A 20,827-nucleotide genomic window follows, 5' to 3' on the forward strand; every position below is an offset into this window, starting at 1 on the left:
TTGAGAATGTGTGCAGGTAAGCTCCATCGGGTTTAGAGATCTCCCCCAGATAGTGGAATCAGTCTGCGAAGTGAGAAAATGTCTGATTTGAACATATGACCAGAAAGGTATCGTATGTGGGCTCATCAAAGCATTGATAGCTTCTCGTGATAGTAATTTCCCTTTGAGGAAGAAATGTTGGGCCTGAATATCACGATTTGGCCAGCCTAGTTGTAGGAAAGAGTGTGACATACCTGGGGGGAAGGCAGGGTTGAAGCGAAGGGGTGTAAGTGGACCCCTCTTCGGCCCTCCATGTAGGTACCTACATCAACAGTGATATGCTTGGATTGGGGGCCCGATGAGCAGGTGCGACTTAACATTAATAGGTACCTCCTCTTGTTGAAGCCAAGGTAGAAGCTAAGGGTAGAGAGGTTTGGGAACCTTCAAGAGCTACCACCACTTTGATTGGCTCATGAACGTTCCAGTCAACAATCCTGGCTAAGAGACAAGCCGTGTAGTAATCCTGAAGGTCTGGAAAGCCTATCCCTCCTTTATGTTTTGGGGCCTTTAGATGTGCATATTTAATTCTGGGGGGCTTCTTGCCCCACATGAATTGTGTGCTTTCCTACTTACATAGAGAGAAAAAAGTTGGAGGGACCAGGATAGGAATAGTTTGTAGGATGTAAAGGATACGAGGGAGGAGCGACATTTTAATTAAAGCAGCCCTACCGAACCATGATATGCTTAGAGACTGCCACAGTCGCATCTCTTTACAAATGCCTTCCAGTACATTTAAGTGGTTTCTGCGGTAGAGATCAGAAAGTTTAGAGGGGATTTGAATGCCTAGGTAGGTTAAGGTGTCTGTATTCCACTGAAAAGGGAAGTTGGCCTGGCATTGCTCGACTTCATCATTAGAGAGGGCTATGTTTAAAGCTTGGGATTTGGAATAGTTGATTTTTAGGTTGGACAAAATCTTAAAGGATTCCAGTTCCTTGAGTAGGTTTGGGAAGGATATGTGCGGTTGGGATAAGAATAGTAAAAGGTCTTTGGCAAAGGCCGCTACTTTATAGGACAAACAATGAATCGATATCCCATGAATATTGGAGTTTGAGCGCAGTTTGTTTAGGAATGGCTCAAGTGAAAGGACAAAAAGTATAGGGGACAAGGAGCATCCCGGTATCGCTCCATTGGACAAATGGAAGGCGTTCCAATAGGTGGCCATTGACCCTAAACCTGGTATGAGGGGTTGAGTAAAGAGCCTGTATGTTGCCAAGCATCCCTGGCAATAACCCAATGCTCTTAAGAGTTGCTTCCAGGTAGTCCCAGGCCACTCTATCGAACGCCTTCTCCGCGTCCAATGACAAGAAAAAGACCCTTTTATTCTGCAAAGTGAGCCAGTGGTGAATATTCAGAGCCTTAATGGTGTTATCCCATGCCTCTCATCCTGGGATGAAACCTACTTGGTCCAGAGATATAAGGGATGGCAAGAGGGGGAGCAGGTGGTTAGCCAAAACCTTGGCATACAGCGTCACGTCCACATTGAGAAGGGAAATGGGATGGTAACTGAACACTTGGGAGCTGTCTTTCCCCTCCTTCTGAATCACAGTGATATGTGCCTCTAAAAGAGAGGGAGAACGGGTGGGGAGAAAGGGCAAGCGAGCGGAAAGCTGATAGAAATCTTGGCTTTAATATATCCAAGAATGTGCGGTAATACTGGAGTATGAGACCACCCGACCCGGGGATTTTTCCTGGTTTCATTTCCTTCACTGCTCTTTCAAACTCAATACCTGAAATAGGTGCCTCAAGTTCCAAGGCCTCTGACTCCGAAATCGGGTAGGACCCGAAGCGAGCCAAGAAATCAGTGATAAGTTGTGTCCTAGTGTTTGTCACGAAGGTAGGTTCATTGGCGTCTCTAAGGTTGTAAAGGGTTTTATAATATTCTTCAAATTGTTTAGTAAAGGCTTCGTTCGAGCAATGTTTAAGGTCTTGGGAGTCTCTAATAGAGTGAATTGTTGTTGAGTTCTTTTGAGCCTGAACTGCCTTGGCAAGAAGATGGCCACTTTTATTCCCCTGCTCATAAAAGACTTTTTGTCGTAGCATTAATTGTCGATGGGTCTTTTTGCCAAGCATTTCAAGGAGCTGTGTTCTAACTTCTGTCAACTCTCGCAATGTCGCTGTAGCAAGGGTTTTTCTAGGGTATGAATGCGGGAGTATAAGGAATTCATCATGGCCTGGTGGGACTTTTTTAGGGCCGCTGATGTGGACAGGAACTCCCCTCTGATGGTACACTTGTGAGCCTCCTATTGGGTTAATAGGTCTATATCGGGGGTGTCATTGACTACAAAGAAGTCCTTTAACTTGGTTGTGAGCCGGGAAACCATGCTCGTGTCTTTAAGAAGGGATGAATTTAATCTCTAAATCTTGCACTTAGTGACCTTTGCTGGGAAAGACAAAGGTGATGGGATGGTGGTCAGACAAGACCATAGATTCAATTGTTGCCGCAGATAAATAGGGTAGGTCAGTTTGAGAAAAAAAAAAAGTTATTCTGGAGAACTTTTTGTGCATGGGGGGAGTAAAAAAAGTGAAATCCTTTTTGTTCTGATTGAGTACCCTCCAGGCATCATGTAGTCAGAGGTTTTGGAGGTGTAGGTTGATTTGGCATAGGGCTTTGTAAGGGATAGAGGAGGTGCCCGTAGATGTATCCAAGAGAGGGTTAAGAGGCACGTTCAAGTCTCTGCCAAGAATCAAAATTTCTGAGGTAAAGTCTGAAAGTTCTCAACAAAGTTGTTGAGAGAAAGTCACTTGACCACTGTTCGGGCTGTAAACGTTGGCTATCGTGAGGGGATGTGACTCAAGTTGGCGCCTTACAAACAAGTACCGACCCTCTGGGTCCACTTTGGTCTCATGTAGGTGGAAATCGGTATTTTTGGATAATAAGATTGTGACTTCCTTCATTTTTGCTTTGGCAGATGTGGCATGGAACGCTACTGGGAAATGTTTATTAGTAAATTTTGGGATATGTCCCCCCTTAAAGTGTGTTTCCTGAATCAAAACTACTTGTGCTCTCAATCTGCGGAATTCTGCAAGAAATTGAGAATGTTTTTCAGGTATAATCAACCCTTTAGCATTTATGGAGATAAACTTTATTAAGGAGGGCACAGTGGTAAGCATTGGGTTAGTCATGACCTAAGAGGAGGATAGTGTTTAGTTGGGTTGTGCTTGTGGCTTGTTTCAATTGGAAGGGAGATTCCTACTCCTATGGGGGAAGGGAGGGTAGAAAAAAAAAAAAATAACTAATTCAATAAAATAATTCTGCGAATGAGGGACGGACCACACTGATGAAACCCCCCTCCCCCGGTATTGAATACCTCTGATGGACTTTATTTCATTTATATCAAATTTCACATTTTTTGATGAACCCTTTGTTTAGTACCACAATTTTTTAAGAGCTACACCCTATATCCCCTATTCCTATTATTATATCCAGCAATATTGTGTTAGCAGCTACTTGTTATTTTGTTCTTATTTTTAGCGCAACAAATTTGCTTTTTATAAGGATGAAAGAGCGTAAAAGTAAGGGAGAATAGAAGAGAGCAAGAAATATATCCAGAGATGAGCTCAGACATGCTGGCTTGTCTATAAAAAGGGGAAAAATGAAAGGAAATAGATTCCGGAAAGTTCAGCAGGAGCTTTAAGCTTCCGCTGGGTGGGAGCGAAGCAAAGCACAATCGGCCCGAGAATAGATAAGCACTTTGTGTATAGAGACGTAGTGCGATGTTAAAATGGGTGGAGGGGGACCTTCTGCACTCGCCACGTAGCCGCAGTAGGTGCAGGTAATGGCCTATTTGCATCTATAAACATGTATAGAGAAGAAATGCAAGTCCACAAACAGAGGATATAAACAGTATCTGGTATTGTAATGTAATGTAGAGCCCCCTTAAACTAAAACTGAGGGCTCGTGGCACACCTAGATAACAAAAAAGAAGGTTAGTGCAATACAGAATTTCAAATAGAAAGCTATAAGTCAACAGTTTCTACTGGATAACCAGAAAAGAATCGGATCTCCCCTGAAATAATCCCAGGGCTAGTGATGCACATAAAAAAAATAAATAAAGGATTTTTCCTCCCTTCCCTTCCTCCCCTCCCCTTCCCCTCCCCCCCAAATGAGGAATGGTCTACTGTCACAGAAGTGATTGCTGTTAATGAGGGCCACAAGAAGGTATGGAAGCAATATTGGGCAGCCCGAAGCAAACTAATCAATCTGCTAGATCAGAATGTCCATCCACTAGCCCCCCATCATTCCACTTAAATCAAGGACCTCTGAGAGAGCTTGCCACTAGTACCCGCAATACTCAACAGATATCACCAAGAAGGCCCCGCAGTATACTTCCGCAGGTGCTGGCAATCCCCCCCCCCAGAGGCCCCTGCATTAAAACTTCTGAAGATTAGTCATTATCACCAGAATGTTTGCATCAAGTAAGCAATATAGATAGCCTTTTATGTCAGACAGTCATGCAGTGTTTTTTAAGGACCATTCATCTGATAGTATTGCATGGATGGGATATAGTCTAACTAGACTTCAGTAGATTCCTATTACCTAGTGGAGGTAGGAGAAAGTTCAAGATGTTCCACTTGCCAGGAGCTCCGGGTACGATTCTCCCCCTCTACCCCCCGGAGTCTATCACCAGGTATCAGTCAGTAAAGTAACAAGGGGGCTTGCATTACATTTGGGCACACTGGCAAGAATCTGGGTAAGGTGGTTTGCATATACTTTTAGGAGACCCATTGGTATTGCAGGCAGGATAGTTGGCTAAGGGCTCAGTTTCACAGCAGTCAATTTCCCTAGCGTGGGGAGTAGGGTTCAACAATAAGAGAAGAAGGGAGAAAAAAGAAAGAAAAAAAACACAAGTAGCGTAAAAAACAGAGCGCCTCACCCAAAGGAAAGGGAAATCCAAGGAAGGTTCGCTGTAACAGTCCCAATAAAGAAAATCTCAATGACAGGCTTAGAGAGCTAAGCGCTCTCTGCGGCGAGAGGGAGGACGGCTGCTTTGTCCTTCATCTTGATGGCGTGAAGGGGTAGAGACAGCTTGAAAGCGGCGCCTTCTTCCACCTTGTCATTGGGCTTTAGGAGTATTGTTGATGGTCACTAGGGATGAGCTGAACACCCCCCTGTTCGGTTCGCACCAGAACATGCGAACAGGAAAAAAGTTCGTTCGAACACGCGAACACCGTTAAAGTCTATAGGACACGAACATGAATAATCAAAAGTGCTAATTTTAAAGGCTAATATGCAAGTTATTGTCATAAAAAGTGTTTGGGGACCTGGGTCCTGCCCCAGGGGACATGATCAATGCAAATAAAAGTTTTAAAAACGGCTGTTTTTTCAGGAGCAGTGATTTTAATAATGCTTAAAGTCAAACAATAAAAGTGTAATATCCCTTTAAATTTCATACCTGGGGGGTGTCTATAGTATGCCTGTAAAGGGGCGCATGTTTCCTGTGTTTAGAACAGTCTGACAGCAAAATGACATTTTGAAGGAAAAAACTAATTTAAAAACTACCCGCGGCTATTGCATTGCCGACAATACACATAGAAGTTCATTGATAAAAACGGCATGGGAATTCCCCAAACGGGAACCCCGAACCAAAATTAAAAAAAAAAAATGACGTGGGAGTCCCCCTAAATTCCATACCAGGCCCTTCAGGTCTGGTATGGATATTAAGGGGAACCCCGGCCAAAATTAAAAAAGAAAAATGACGTGGAGTTCCCCCTAAATTCCATACCAGACCCTTCAGGTCTGGTATGGATTTTAAGGGGAACCCCGCGCCAAAAAAAAAAAAAAAAAATCGGCGTGGGGTCCCCCCAAAAATCCATACCAGACCCTTATCCAAGCACGCAACCTGGCAGGCCGCAGGAAAAGAGGGGGGGACGAGAGTGCGGCCCCCCCCTCCTGAACCGTACCAGGCCACATGCCCTCAACATTGGGAGGGTGCTTTGGGGTAGCCCCCCAAAACACCTTGTCCCCATGGCCGGTGGTTGTGGGGGTCTGCGGGCGGGGGGCTTATCAGAATCTGGAAGCCCCCTTTAACAAGGGGACCCCCAGATCCCGGCCCCCCCCCTGTGTGAAATGGTAAGGGGGTACTTACCCCTACCATTTCACTAAAAAACTGTCAAAAATGTTAAAAATGACAAGAGACAGTCTTTGACAATTCCTTTATTTAAATACTTCTTCTTTCTTCTATCTTCCTTCATCTTCTGGTTCTTCTGGTTCTTCTGGCTCTTCTGGTTCTTCCTCCGGCGTTCTCGTCCAGCATCTCCTCCGTGGCGTCTTTTATCTTCTTCTCCTCGGGCCGCTCCGCACCCATGGCATGGGGGGGAGGCTCCCGCTCTTCTCTTCTTATTTTCTTCTCTTCTTCTCTTCTTCTCTTCTTCATTTTCTTCTCCGGGCCGCTCCGCACCCATGCTGGCATGGAGGGAGGCTCCCACTGTGTGACGGCGCTCCTCGTCTGACAGTTCTTAAATAACGGGGGGCGGGGCCACCCGGTGACCCCGCCCCCTCTGACGCACGGGACATGACGGGACTTCCCTGTGGCATTCCCCGTGACGTCACAGGGAAGTCCCGTCAAGTCACCGTGCATCAGAGGGGGGCGGGGTCACCGGGTGGCCCCCCCCCTGTTATTTAAGAACTGTCAGACGAGGAGCGCCGTCACACAGCGGGAGCCTCCCTCCATGCCAGCATGGGTGCGCAGCGGCCCGGAGAAGAAAATGAAGAAGAGAAGAAGAGAAGAAAAGAAGAAGAGAAGAGCGGGAGCCTCCCCCCATGCCATGGGTGCGGAGCGGCCCGAGGAGAAGAAGATAGAAGACGCCGCGGAGGAGATGCTGGATGAGAACGCCGGAGGAAGAACCAGAAGAGCCAGAAGAACCAGAAGAACCAGAAGATGAAGGAAGATAGAAGAAAGAAGAAGTATTTAGTAGTTATTTCCAGGGTTTGGGGTTCAACAGATTCGGCAAGACCACGAACCTTAATATTATGTCTTCTTCCCCGGTTATCGAGGTCCTCTATATGTCTGTGCATCTCAACAAGATGAGCAACATGGGAGCCGGATGTGCGCTGTAACTGCTTAATGGCAGATCTCTGCAGTGTGGTGGCCTTCTCGGTTTCACTGAGCCTCGCCATTACAGAATGCAGGTCTAAGCGGAGCTTAGAAATAGCAGAGCTGAGTGTGGATTTTATGTCAGCGGCTACTGACTGCAAGTCTGAGAGGCTCAGGAGAGAGGAGGCGGTAGCGCCATGGGACTTACTGGTCCTCGTCTTTGTTTCAGGATCACTGCCAGACAAGCGCCGAGTTGGTGAGGTGGAGGCCACCTGACTCTCCGAGTGCAGGGTTCGGAAGAGCGCCAGTATGTTTCCGCTTAGCGGGGTGCTCGTATCCCGCGGGGTCCGGTTCATGGATGCTCTGCACCCCGATCTCAGCATTTTTGCGGGATTAGAAGGTGCCCAAAGGAGGTTTAGTCGTCTCTGTACACGGAGCTTCTTACTCAAGTAGCCATCTCAGGCCAGAGCTTAACCATGCCCCCTGGAATGCGTTTTTGTGTGTAAAAAACAGTGTTGAAAAAGTGGGAGATAAGCAAAACATTGTAGGCTAACAAGCGCAAATATTGACATCAGGATCTCAATACTACGAAACAGAATCCACAGAAATGGTTCCAACCGGGAGCTGAAGGTGGTGGATAGACCCAGTGCCAGGCACCAAAAGAGGGCCCAAATTGGCAGAACCCCTGGGTATAAAGTGACCAGAGGATTGTGAAAGAGCAGCTTAGGGGCAGCTTCACAGCATCCCAGCTTCCCATGAAATGCGTAGAGAGCTTTAAGCCTTCATGAATTGAAAATTATATATTTCTGCAATCTCGGGTGTTATGTTGGATTTACATGTCTGATTTGTGGATATTGACTCTATTACCCAAATTGAATTACATTGTGTTTTTTTTAATGTATTTTGTAATACATTTTGTACATTTTTAATACTTCGTTAGATATTTTCCATTCAGCACCACTCACAAAAGTCCCAAGGGCACACTTTCTTCTTGTCTTTGTTATATATAAAACAACTCTGCTGTCATCCACAGTATAGTTCAATATGCTGTACAATATTTGAGCCTGTCACACCTGAAGTTGACCACAGACTCTTCAGTGGTGTTTGCATTTGCCAAACACAGTACTGTGAATGAAAAAAGTTGCATGTACAATTTAGTACGCTTACCCCACACAAAGATTTTAAGTGTTCAATGCACAAAATACTATGCAGAGTTCTGTAGACATACCATACACTTTCCATCAATCTAAAGTTCATAGCATTTTCAGTCACTGTTTTATACCACATTTTCCAATTTGTATATATGGATTGGGTCTTAGGTAAACATGCACCCTAAAAGATGGTACACAAGACTACAAGTGACAAGTGATAAGCCTTTAAAGTGATACTTCCACCGTTTTCTAAAACATTCATTACTGGAAAATCTGAAACTGGAATTTAATTGTCTCCTGAAGTATAGGTATGCTCTAAAAGAGATGATCCAAACATAACTCCAAATTTATATTATGGTTACAGTGTATTGGAATTTTACATCAATGTTACAAGGCTAGAATCTATTGCATGGCATACCTTGTGTGTTCATATTCATGTCCCTTGTAAAGTTTCTTAGCCTTGAAGCAAGCATCTGACATGCAGCAGAATTCATAGGTAAATATCAAACATTGTGATATGGAGACACTCCATCAACCCAAATATATTAAAGCCCAGTCCTCAAGAAGGATACATTGTAAAAGCGTACATAATGAAGCCATGTGGTGTAACTTACTATTGGAATATCTTGTATCAGTGCTTCACCAGCCGGGGTAATAAATTCAAACTCTGTTTCTGAGCTGCTTGGATTGACGACACACTCAATCATATAAACTCGTACATCATGAAAGGAACGAAGCAAAATCTTGCAGGGATATCGGCCAGGTTTTTCAGGGACAAATTTCAGTGGGAATGAAACACCATTTTCTTTATCTAGAAGAAAAAAATGAAACAAATGAGGTATATTATTCATCCAGATTTAATACTCACTGCAAATATGGCATGAAAAATGCACAATTTATCACACTTTCCCTGCATGATCCAGGTTATTTATACATCAAACAAAATGTAGACACTATGTGAGACACATTAGCATAGAAACTGCCATTTTTTAGATGTATACTGTTACCTTTAATTTTATTTGTATATCCAATGCAATTATATGTAATAATGTGAAATTATGTTTAGTATAGATACTCAAACCTTACATTTTTATATCCTTAGATATACAGTACAAGAAGTGGATTTAGCCTTATACCTGAAACCTACAGGCTAGCTTAAAAATGTTTTTGTAAAAGTAAACTCTTATTTAAAACTTTTTAGTTTTTAATAGAATGGGAAAGATTAAAGTTGGCCATACATGGATCTAACATCGACTGGTTCAACAGGAACCAGCCAAACTTCAATCCATCTATGACTGTTCCTGTCCATGAGAAGTCAATCTAGCAATCAACTTCTCATGAATGGTCCTGCTTGAACATTTCTATTCGATCAGCGCTTGCAGCCAATCTGCTGCAGCACTAATCAGTGTATTCTGATGGCAGGGGGAGTCCCACTTTCAGAATACAATAACACAGCAGGGAGGATTCCTGCATTCACAATGAATGTGTGGATGGGGGAATTGAGTCCGTTTTTTTTTTTCACTCAACTCATTAGCTGAATGAAAAAAAATTACCCATGTATGGCCAGCTTTAGATCTTTTTGTCTCTTCAATGACACTCCGTTCATTTTGTAACCTGCAATTCGTTTTGTCCTGTATATATACATTTGAAATCATTATAAGCTGGTTACTGTGTTACATTTGGGCATTTAAATTTACATTGGGTAATCTTTTACACACTTCTAATTGTTCTTGTCTGTCAGCCTACAAATCCTGCCAAAGAGCAGGAGATAACAGATGGCAGAGAGAACCCCAAATTCTGGATCCTAGTAACAATATAAAATTAAATTCAGGAAGACTGGATAATAAAGGTAATGGTAGGAGTCTAGAAATGTCTGCTTATGGACATAGCTTTTTTTAAACTACTAAAACAGCTGACAGGAAATGCACACACTGTAATCAATCTATTCTGACTTATAATAAACTGCCAAATGTTCATCAGTCTGTGCATCTACCCTGGGATTCAAACAGTAGAACTGTTTGGGTGGAAAAATAAGGGTTTAATAAGGAGACATAAGCCATTGTCATAAAAAAATGATTCACAAAATACTAGAATGTCCTTAAATGTAATTACATTGTTTTACTTCTGTAAATACCTCTTAGATATTTAAAATAACTGATATAACTACTATTATCAACAATTTTGCATGTTTATTCATGAAAATAGCCTTTAATGTTGAAAGCTTATTATACTATCCTGACATCTAGCTTAATGCACACATTGTAAAATGAAGTAGAATTTATTATAATTCCTCTGAATTAACATGCAAACAAGTTTATCATACATCTTGCAGGATCACAACAAACTTAAAATATTTATGACCTTGAGTAAAAGTCAGCTAAACAACTGCTTAGATTTTGGGAAAGACGTTAATATTTATTACATTTCAAAGTCACATTGTAACCTAACATATTGTAACTCCTAATACATAGTGATGTATCTCAGAGGATTTAAATGTGTAACAATATTTAAAAATAGTAAACAACAGTTAAACTAGTACTGTTGCTATGATGTTGGCTACTTTATGATCACGTTTCTTTGCACATAAATCCTCTATTTGCTTGGAATGTTTTCATATTGTACAGAGAGCTTTTACACTTCCCAAAGCCCCTTGCAAAAAAAAAAAAAAAAAAAGAAAAAAGAAAAAACAGCGGGACCATGAAGTCTAAACATTGAGATAGAGTGTCTTCATTTTTATGCTGTCACTTTGATGTGGCACTGCAAGTGAAATTGGGCATTGTGTCCAGGATGGTAGAGATGGGGCTTTGTACATTAAGGTGGTTGTAAAACCTCACATATACCCAATGAAGTGAATAGCCTTAGATGATACACGGAGATAAAACAAATTGCCCTACATAGGTTTTACTTGTTTATCTGCGGTCTTCTCTGGTCTACACCCCTTCAAAAGTGCAGACTTGTGATAAAATACTTATGCATCTGTGAGGAGTACAGAGGAGGCGGTGGAAAGCAGTCACAGCCCCCCCCCCCCCCCTCCACATAGGCAGAGGAAGAAGGAAGAAGGGACACGCAGAGCTGTATTCTGAATAGACAAGCTGGGTGCTTATCCCCCTTCCCAACACAAATTTCATCTCATGTGTCGACAAAACTTCTCAGAAGTGAATCATGCTGATAATAGTGGAACAAAGCACCAGAGAAACGACACTCAGACCTTTTTAGAGAGGTAAACACTACAGACTCAAACAGAATAAGGTGATTCTAATAAACGTAACTAAATTGTTATTTTTATTAGAATCATCTTCTTTTGTTTGCATCTCTTTAATAGTAAAAAATAGTTAACAGTAAAAAAGGGAATTCATAAGGAAAAAGTATCACAACTCTGTATTTAATTTGATTTCATAATTTTGATATCTCCTGTGTCTTTTTTCTTGCACTGATCAGCATTTGTAAAGTAGTTTCAATGGGTTTTTGTAGACACTGCTGCTTGGGGATTATGCTGAGCAAACCCCTTACAACACCACTGGCATAACAGCCATGCTGGTGATGAGCATCAAAAGCATCAAAGGAAGAATACACAGGATGGTGTTCAGCAAGAGAAATTTTGAGATATATTCCAGGATTGTTCACACGAAAGACTTCATTTTAAAGAATATTGAATACATATGCTTTTAAAATAGACCTTATCTTATGATGGGGTGTGCACATTATGTTCATATTTGGCATAAGTATTTCAGGAATTTATTTCTATAAAGATAATGGCTCAGAATGGAGGAAACAAAAGCTGTAGCTGAGATATTTTTACTATATTTGTATCTCACAACCCTCTGTATATTCTTTTTGCCTGCTTTGACTTTTTTGTCTTGACTGAGCTAACTGCACCTGTCTTAACACCCAGACCATGTATTTCAAACAAATTTATGTTGTCATTTTGCTACCTTGTCTTGATTTTTAGTTTGACCTTGGCTACCTGAGTTTACATTTTTTCTGGAGCTGCCATGTGACTACTTTGTCTGATAAATCAAACATGTCACTCCAAGAGCCATATCTATGAAAATCATGACTAGCACAATAATCTTTATAAGCCCATTTTCCCCCAGCAAAACTATTTCAAAGGCAGTCTCCACATAAGTACTCCTACCATTCTACATAAACAAAGCAGCTTACAGATTGCTTGTGTTTCAAATTGGCACACATTCCTAGTAATAAATAGATATTATATAGATTAAGTGGACCTTCTGAGTTCATTGTGTTGCTAGGCTTCATATGATTAACATGAATTGCTACTTACAGTACCACCCTTGTGAACATCTATTCATTTAAAAGGACCAACTTCCACCATGATGTGCTCTGTCTTATTCTCATATCACTTTTCATAACCATGCAACTTTGCTAAAATTAGCAATGATATGGTTTGCCATTGAGCACCGCTCATGGGTCTTAAAGCAAATGTTCTTGGTGGTCAACAAGTTGCAGCTTTAGAAGTATTGCTACAGTAAGGTCAACAAAAATGAGCCATGACTACTTCCGCAGTGTTTTTGGTTATAGTCTAATTAGCCTAGCAATAATCACCCTTTCCCAATTGGCATGAGTGGGTCACTCTTTTTCCATTGAAACTGTTTTTATAATGCATTTCTGCTGACATTTCTCAGCATGTATGTGCTGGAAAATTGTTAATTTACTTGAAATCTTAATAAATGCTGTTAGATGTATAGACTCTGCCTACATACAAGCTGGATCAAAAAGAAATACAATCAGGGGTGTGGCGACCGAGCTCCAGCATGGAAGCTTAACTAGAGAGCTCCGCTCGGCCGCCGGAGAGAATCCACTCACATCCACGTCCACCGGCCCCATCCCCACCGCAAACGGCATCCACAGACCCACCGGGACCCGCTGTGCACGACGAGATGCCCAGGCAAAGAAAAAACCCGCAGAATTTACAAAAAATGCAGGACTTTTTCAAAGGGCGCGAGCCTTAACAAAATGGCGTCGGCGCCTCAGGAAGACGGACGGAGCCGCAGGCCATGACTAATAACGGCCGCTCCGGCTCCTCAAAACAACAGCACAGCTCACATCTACACAGCAGATCCTCTTCTGGAACCTCGAGCCCCTCCACCAGGAGTCCAGCCAAACAAAAACAGCGGATATCATCCCAGGATCGGCCGCTGACGGACCCCGAGATGGAGGTAAGCAGGCCCCAAAGTGCTGCAGACCCAGTAGTGCATGTCTCACAGGACCCCATAGCAGCATTCCCTACATCTGACAGGCCAGTGTCAGACACAGTCCTCAAAGAGATGCTGCTCTCTCTAAAAGCATCATTACATGCTGACATGACTGCTGCCATTAACCACTGCCAGAGGGAAGTTCAGGCCTTAGGAAACAGGGTGGATCATATAGAACAGCGAATGAGTGACTTTACTTCCTCATTTAACACAATGGTGGATGCACACAGAAACCATGATGAAGAAATCGCATGGCTAAAAAATAAGGTCGCAGATTTGGAAGACCGTTCCAGACGGAACAATCTCAAAATCAGGGGGATCCCAGAAACCATACCTGCTACGCAACTACTGCCATACACGCAGGCACTATTCTCAACTCTACTACCATCCTTATCAGCGCAAGATCTGATAGTGGATCGTATACACCATATACCCAAACCTGCATTTCTTCCTGAAAACACTCCTAGAGATGTGTTACTTCGGGTCCACTACTATCATATAAAAGAACAAATCCTCACTACATCCCGCAGATCTGATGATAGACACCCGCAGTACGCGGAACTACAAATACTCCCGGACTTGTCCAGGCATACGCTCCAACAGCATTGCAACCTCGTGACCATAACTAAGGCCCTGAGGAACCACAACATAATACATAAGTGGAAATACCCCGCCAAGCTCTCGATCACCCATAATGGAGTTTCAGTAATGATATTGATAAGGTTAGGGATTTGATTCAGAGTTCTTACTTAATCTAATGCCTACGTATAAAATCTGTTATGAAATATAGTCTGTTATGAAATGCCTGCGTTGCTTTCTCTTATGAAATTAACCTTTGTCTGCTGACACATTATTCTCGATGAAACTGCTTTTATTGTAACCTTTGGCTGCTGATACACCATTATCTGTCCAAACTGCTTTTATTATCTGATATCTATGTTGTACTTTGATATTTGCGTTTATGTAACCAATCCTATAAAAAGATTCAATAAACCAAGACAGTTCAGATCAATACGGGACATTCAGGGCTCGTAGATTGATATACAGATTCTCTGCTTCTGTGTCTATTTCTTTAAGAGCTAAGATTTGACAAAGCAATATAAACTTAAAGCAACTTATTTAAAAGTTGCCCCTAACATTTTGGCGCCCGAACAGGGACCCACCGATGATACTACAAGAGGTGGCTGAGCTACGCTGACGGAACGAAAGGACAGGCATTCCGGGAACCACAGATCAAAAACCTGGCCAGGTAAGAAAAAGCTTTATTTTTCTTATATTCTGTGCTCCCCTGATTTGTGCCTATCCGTTCTGTCAGTTACGGTTCTCCTGGTTTTAAAACACCAGCCTCTGTAGTGGTGAGTCTAGAATTACTGCATATTGTGGTTTATATTGCTGAAATTATTTGTTGTTTGTTGTCTGTCTGTCTGTTGAGAAAGTGAATGAGCCTTGCCTAGGTTGGTATGAATTGAAAGAATATCATCCCAATGAGCAGCGGAATGCGCCCTTACCTCGCAAGAGGACTTTGGGGGTCTGCCGCTTAAGTTTGATATTCAATTTAATTCATAAACCATAGGCGGGTTGCGAGTGTAAGCCCTGTCTGCTCCAAAAAGCAGGGATAAGAGTGTCTGAAGAGGGATCCCAGATACGGGGGGGGATAAGGTCTCCATAAAGTCCGGAGATCTAGTCGGATACCTGGTCACTTCAAGGAATGCTTGTATATGTTGTAGTCGTCAGTCTGGTCATAATATTTGTCAGTTGACTAGCATATAAAGTAATTCGGTTTCAAGAATCTCATTCAGGAGAGGTTTTTAGTATTCTGGCATCCTAGGAGGAAAAGGCAACGAGGAACTAGTGTAACTTGGTTAAGTGTTTTATATTGTACACTAAGTGTCCCAAAACGCTACCTAGGCAGGACTGTCAGAATGGGCCAGAGGAACACAAAACCCCGTCAGGGAATTGTGGCATATTACACAGTGCCACAGATAATTAAAAACATCTGTGGGGAAGATGAAGCCCGGGACTTAAAGGATGTCCTTCGTAAATTTAAGGTGAAAGGAGCAGCGGGTTTAGACCCGGATGTATGGAGTGAAATAAAAAGGGACAGACAAGGAGAGATGTTAGAGAAGCAATGGATGCGTCAGGTTCAATGCTTAATTAAGGTTTCAAATAGAGCAAAAGAAGAGGGGTGGAAATATAATCCAGACTGTGATGGTTGGGATATGAAAGATAGAAGAACAAAAAATGTTGAAATTTTAAATAATCTTAGTTCAACCATCCCACCCCCATATACTGACATAGAACGTAAACCACACAAGATATATCCAGTACTTGAGGGGAGAATGGGTACCACCAGATTCCTGTGTATTGTTACAATATGTGGATGATTTATTGTTATGCTGCCCGGACAAGGAAACTTGTTTGGATACCACCCTTAATTTGTTGCGATTTCTAGCAGAAAAGGGTTGCAAGGTTAATAGGAACAAATTACAAATGTGTCAGGAAAAAGTTATCTTTTTGGGACATTGTATATCACAGGGTACAAGACATCTCACTGAGGAGAGGGTTCAAGTGATAAAGGGAATGTTACCCCCACGGAATTTCAAACAATTGCGTATGTTTTTAGGTATTGTGTCATATTGTAGACAATGGATACCACACGCTAGCACTTTGATGCAGCCATTATACGATTGTTTGAAAATTGTACCGTATATGCTTACAGAAGTAGCTTATGAGTCGTTTATCACTTTAGATTATACTAAGACATTTAATCTGGACATTGCTGAGATCACTGGACACGCCACAGGTGTTCTGACACAGGCACATGTAAAACAAAGACCAGTCGCTTACTTTTCAGCAGCACTAGATCCAGTGTCCAGAGGTTCACCGTCCTGTGTACGGGCGGTAGCAGCAGTGTCAATTATCATAGATAAGTCATCAGAGATTGTTCTAGACAATCCAGTTGTAGTGCATACCACACATGACATACATGCAATCTTGTCTCAGGTACAGCCCAAACACATTTCCATGGCTAGGCAATTAAGGTTACTTTACTCTTACCTCCAAATGTCACTTTTCAGCGCTGTACAACTTTAAATTTGGCCACCTTTTTGCCTCTTCAGTCACCAGATTTGGCAAGGGGGAATGATAGTACTAATAGTACTAGTGAGAAAGGAAATGAGGTACCTGACACTCTTTTGTTTAAAGAAGTAGATGAACACGATTGTTTTCAGCTCATGGAACAGGAGACAATGGGATTCCCACATGTTACAGATACACCAATTTTAAACGCTGAGCACACTTTGTACATAGATGGCAGCAGGTTTGCTGATGATAAGGGTAAATATCACACAGGGTATGCCGTAGTGACTGATACACAGGTGATTGACGCACAGCCCTTACCAGCCCACATGTCAGCACAAGAAGCAGAATTAAAAGCTTTAGAACAAGCCCTAGAATACTTAAAAGGACGAGAAGGGAATATTTACACTGACTCTGCCTACGCTTATGGTGTAGCGCATGATTATGGCCACATATGGAAGGCTAGAGGTTATCTGACAGCAGCAGGTACACCTGTAAAACATGGAGAAGGGATTAAGAGAGTCCTGAACAATCTTCAAAAGGTTAAACGAGTGGCCATTATGAAGATAGCGGCACACACGAGTGCAAAAACAATCGAGGCAAAAGGAAATGCATTTGCAGATTTGACTGCAAAACAGGCAGCTCTAGGGGGAGGAAGCCCTGAGACCTTAGCAGCGGTAGAGGTGAGTATCCCAGAACCAACATGGCAGCAGCTGAGTAAATTACAGGAGCAAGCAGGGGAGAGCGAGAAAGACAAGTGGGTCAGGATGGGAGCAGCACCAGACCTTGACAATGTATGGAGGGAAGGAGGCAAAATATGCCTGCCTGCCTCTCTGTACCCAGCAATGGCAGCGGCAGTTCACCTACCCACACATGTTAGTTCCAATTCCATGTATAGGATTGTGAACCAAGGATGGCGAAAACACACCAGGTTCGGGCCCAATACCCCTTCCAGAGACTGCAAATTGACTACATACAAATGCCTAAGAGCGGCCCCTTTGAATTTGTTCTCGTGTGTATCGATTTATTCTCAGGTTGGCCTGAAAGTTATCCAGTAAAATCAGCTACAGCAAAAGCCACAGCTAAGAAACTGATCACTGAGTTAATACCTAGGTTTGGTCTTCCTGAAACCATAGAATCAGATAGGGGAACACACTTTACAGGAGAAATCATGCAGAATGTAATGACCATGTTAGGGGTTCAACAAAGTTTTCACACCCCTTACCACCCACAGAGTTCGGGATCAGTGGAGAGAGTAAATGGAACAATAAAGTTAAAAATACAAAAAGCCATGCAAGAGTTAAACAAGCCATGGCCTGAATGTCTGCCTTTGGCTTTATTCTCTATAAGGTACACTCCAACAGGAAAAACAGGATTGTCCCCATATGAGATACTTTTTGGGAATGCACCTAGATTAGGTTTATACTTTCCACAGAGTATGCAATTGCAATGTGATAGTTTGACTGCATATGTAATACAATTACAACAACGTCTAACTAAGATCCACAAAAGTGTGTATTCTTCTCTTCCAGACCCTAATTCAATAGCAGGTACACATACTCTGCTACCAGGGGATTATGTATATGTAAAGAAACACACCAGAAAGACATTGGAGCCAAGGTTTGAAGGTCCTTATCAAGTGCTTCTGACCATGGCCACTTCAGTAAAGCTGGAAGGAAAACCTACCTGGATACACGCATCACACTGCAAGAAACAACCCGAGAAAACAACATGATGAAATATCTACTTACATATTTTCTGTTGAAGATTGTTGTTTTACAAATACATGCATGGACTCCTGGTATTAATGTAATTGAGGTAGAGGAAACAGCAAATTTTCAATGGGTTATAGATGATATCAAAGTAGCAAATGATTCAGGATATGAGATGAATAAATATTATGATGTAGGTAATTACACTGTTAAAGGACACAGGCGACCATTTCATATAGATGTAGGTATTGCATGGATACAGGCAGACCCACTCTCAGAAGTAACTATAACCTTCCAGTGGAATGACAATATGAGCTTTCCTTTCAATAACAGTAAAAATCATAGGTGCCATAAAATATCCCTTTCACAGACGTGGAAACAAGCACGGGAACGGGTGGTAGGACAAATGTACCAAATATTAGTCACAATAGCAGGGGGAGAAAATATATCAGAAGGGATGTTCAATCTGACAGATATTACCGTTAATCAATCCAGTACTTTCCTCTGTGCCTGTTGGTGGAGGGAAAAGAGCGATGATGGGTGGTATTGGAATGCACAGTCCTATGGATTTCACATACAAATGGAGGAAGAAGTAACGCCAATAATTGAATCTTCCATATTAACACCCGTACCAAACACTTGTATAAATGTATCAACATCACAACAGAAAACAAAAATAAAATTCAATATCACCTTTCCCCCGATACCGGAGTGTAGGTATAAGCGGGAATGGTATGATACTCTATTAGGATTAACAGGTACAGGAATGGGAATTTTAAACTCGGTCGAGATAGAAGAAATGAACAACAGATGGAAGCATGCAGGGGGACACATAGCTGACAGCTTAACTATCACAAGCAAATGGTTACCCACCGCTTTTGAAACCCAACTGCAAGAAATACCCCATTACAATTTTTGGGAGGGTTAATAAATCACACTATAGGAGCAGAGCTCCAGCAGTGGAATCAAAGTCAACAGTTTGTAAATTTCACACAGTGCTCTTTTAACCTCTTATCCTATCATATACAAATAAATAGGGCCAGGACTGAACTACAGTTGGGAAATTATCATACCTGGATGAAATATTTTAAAGGTCTAACTGACAATGGTGTATGGTTCCAAGTAAAAGGGGATAAGGTAGAATGTGAGGATAAACGGTGTGTAGGAAGGTTTGAAGCATACCGGGTAGAAGATGTAATGGAAATGTGTAAAATAGTGGTCATGCCACTAGTAATTAAAGACGAGTTTTGGTATCCAGAAATATATGGGAAATATGTAGATAAAGGAAACAGAACCCATGATTTAAATCAATGTGAAGGAACTAATAAGGGAATGGTATGTGGCAGAAGCTCCCCAGTATATGAACCTTGCTTGTTAAAATACCAAACTAGTATATGCAAAATGCAAAGAACACCAATAAATGTGAAAATAGATTTATAGAAATAGGACCCCAGCATATTTGTATCATTACTAATGACAACCGCACCATGTTAGCGTTAAATAAATCGGTGCCGTTTGCGGGATGTATAAAAAAGATTAAAATATTACAATGGGGTAACGACACCTATCTTTTTGAACCAGACGCCGATAAAGTATTCTCTTCAGTTTATGAGGTACATAATCTCACTGACACTACACCCTTTATAATTTCTTTAGACCCACTAAAACAGGTTTTGGAACAATCAGACTTGTTAAGACGACACATAGAAACACTAGAACATACCCTACAGAATAACCTTGTATCTGCAATAATTGACAAAGGTAGACTAGTGCATCTTTCCTCACAGATACAACAGGATACTGCACCACATTGGTGGGATATATTTAGTGGAATGTCTTCTACAGCAACCAATACCTTTCACTGGTTGTTAAGTCCAATGGTTATTATTATTTTAATATTAATTTCACTTACAATCACAAATATATGTGTATACAGGAAAATAAATAGGAAAATTAGGAGAATAGACAGGGCATACTGATAAATGTGTATTGACATCATCCTACTCCTACAAAACTCCTCTTCTTGAATTTAAGATGTTGGTAATACCTAGGGGGATGGGTTTTACCCCTCTGACAACTCGCGGTCAGGGAAAGGACTCTGGGGAAAAACTGACTAGAACTTATTCATGAGGACCCAGGGGGAAGGAGAGGATGATGTCAAAGGGGGAAATTGATAAGGTTAGGGATTTGATTCAGAGTTCTTACTTAATCTAATGCCTACGTATAAAATCTGTTATGAAATATAGTCTGTTATGAAATGCCTGCGTTGCTTTCTCTTATGAAATTAACCTTTGTCTGCTGACACATTATTCTCGATGAAACTGCTTTTATTGTAACCTTTGGCTGCTGATACACCATTATCTGTCCAAACTGCTTTTATTATCTGATATCTATGTTGTACTTTGATATTTGCGTTTATGTAACCAATCCTATAAAAAGATTCAATAAACCAAGACAGTTCAGATCAATACGGGACATTCAGGGCTCGTAGATTGATATACAGATTCTCTGCTTCTGTGTCTATTTCTTTAAGAGCTAAGATTTGACAAAGCAATATAAACTTAAAGCAACTTATTTAAAGGTTGCCCCTAACAATA

At 41.7% G+C, this 20,827-nt stretch overlaps 1 protein-coding gene across 2 annotated transcripts in view; it reads right to left on the reverse strand.

Moving 5' to 3' along the window:
- The window catches only part of CFAP47 (cilia and flagella associated protein 47), a 769,322-nt gene that overhangs the window by 318,143 nt on the left and 430,352 nt on the right, over positions 1–20,827 (reverse strand). For both annotated transcript variants that reach the window (XM_073614843.1, XM_073614844.1), the window contains exon 47: positions 8,839–9,035. In XM_073614843.1, the coding sequence (XP_073470944.1) occupies positions 8,839–9,035 (197 nt within the window). The remainder of the gene's footprint in view (positions 1–8,838; positions 9,036–20,827) is intronic.

This window comes from Aquarana catesbeiana, linkage group LG02 (assembly GCF_042186555.1).
Source record: "Aquarana catesbeiana isolate 2022-GZ linkage group LG02, ASM4218655v1, whole genome shotgun sequence".
In the NCBI taxonomy this organism is placed as follows: Eukaryota; Metazoa; Chordata; class Amphibia; order Anura; family Ranidae; genus Aquarana; species Aquarana catesbeiana.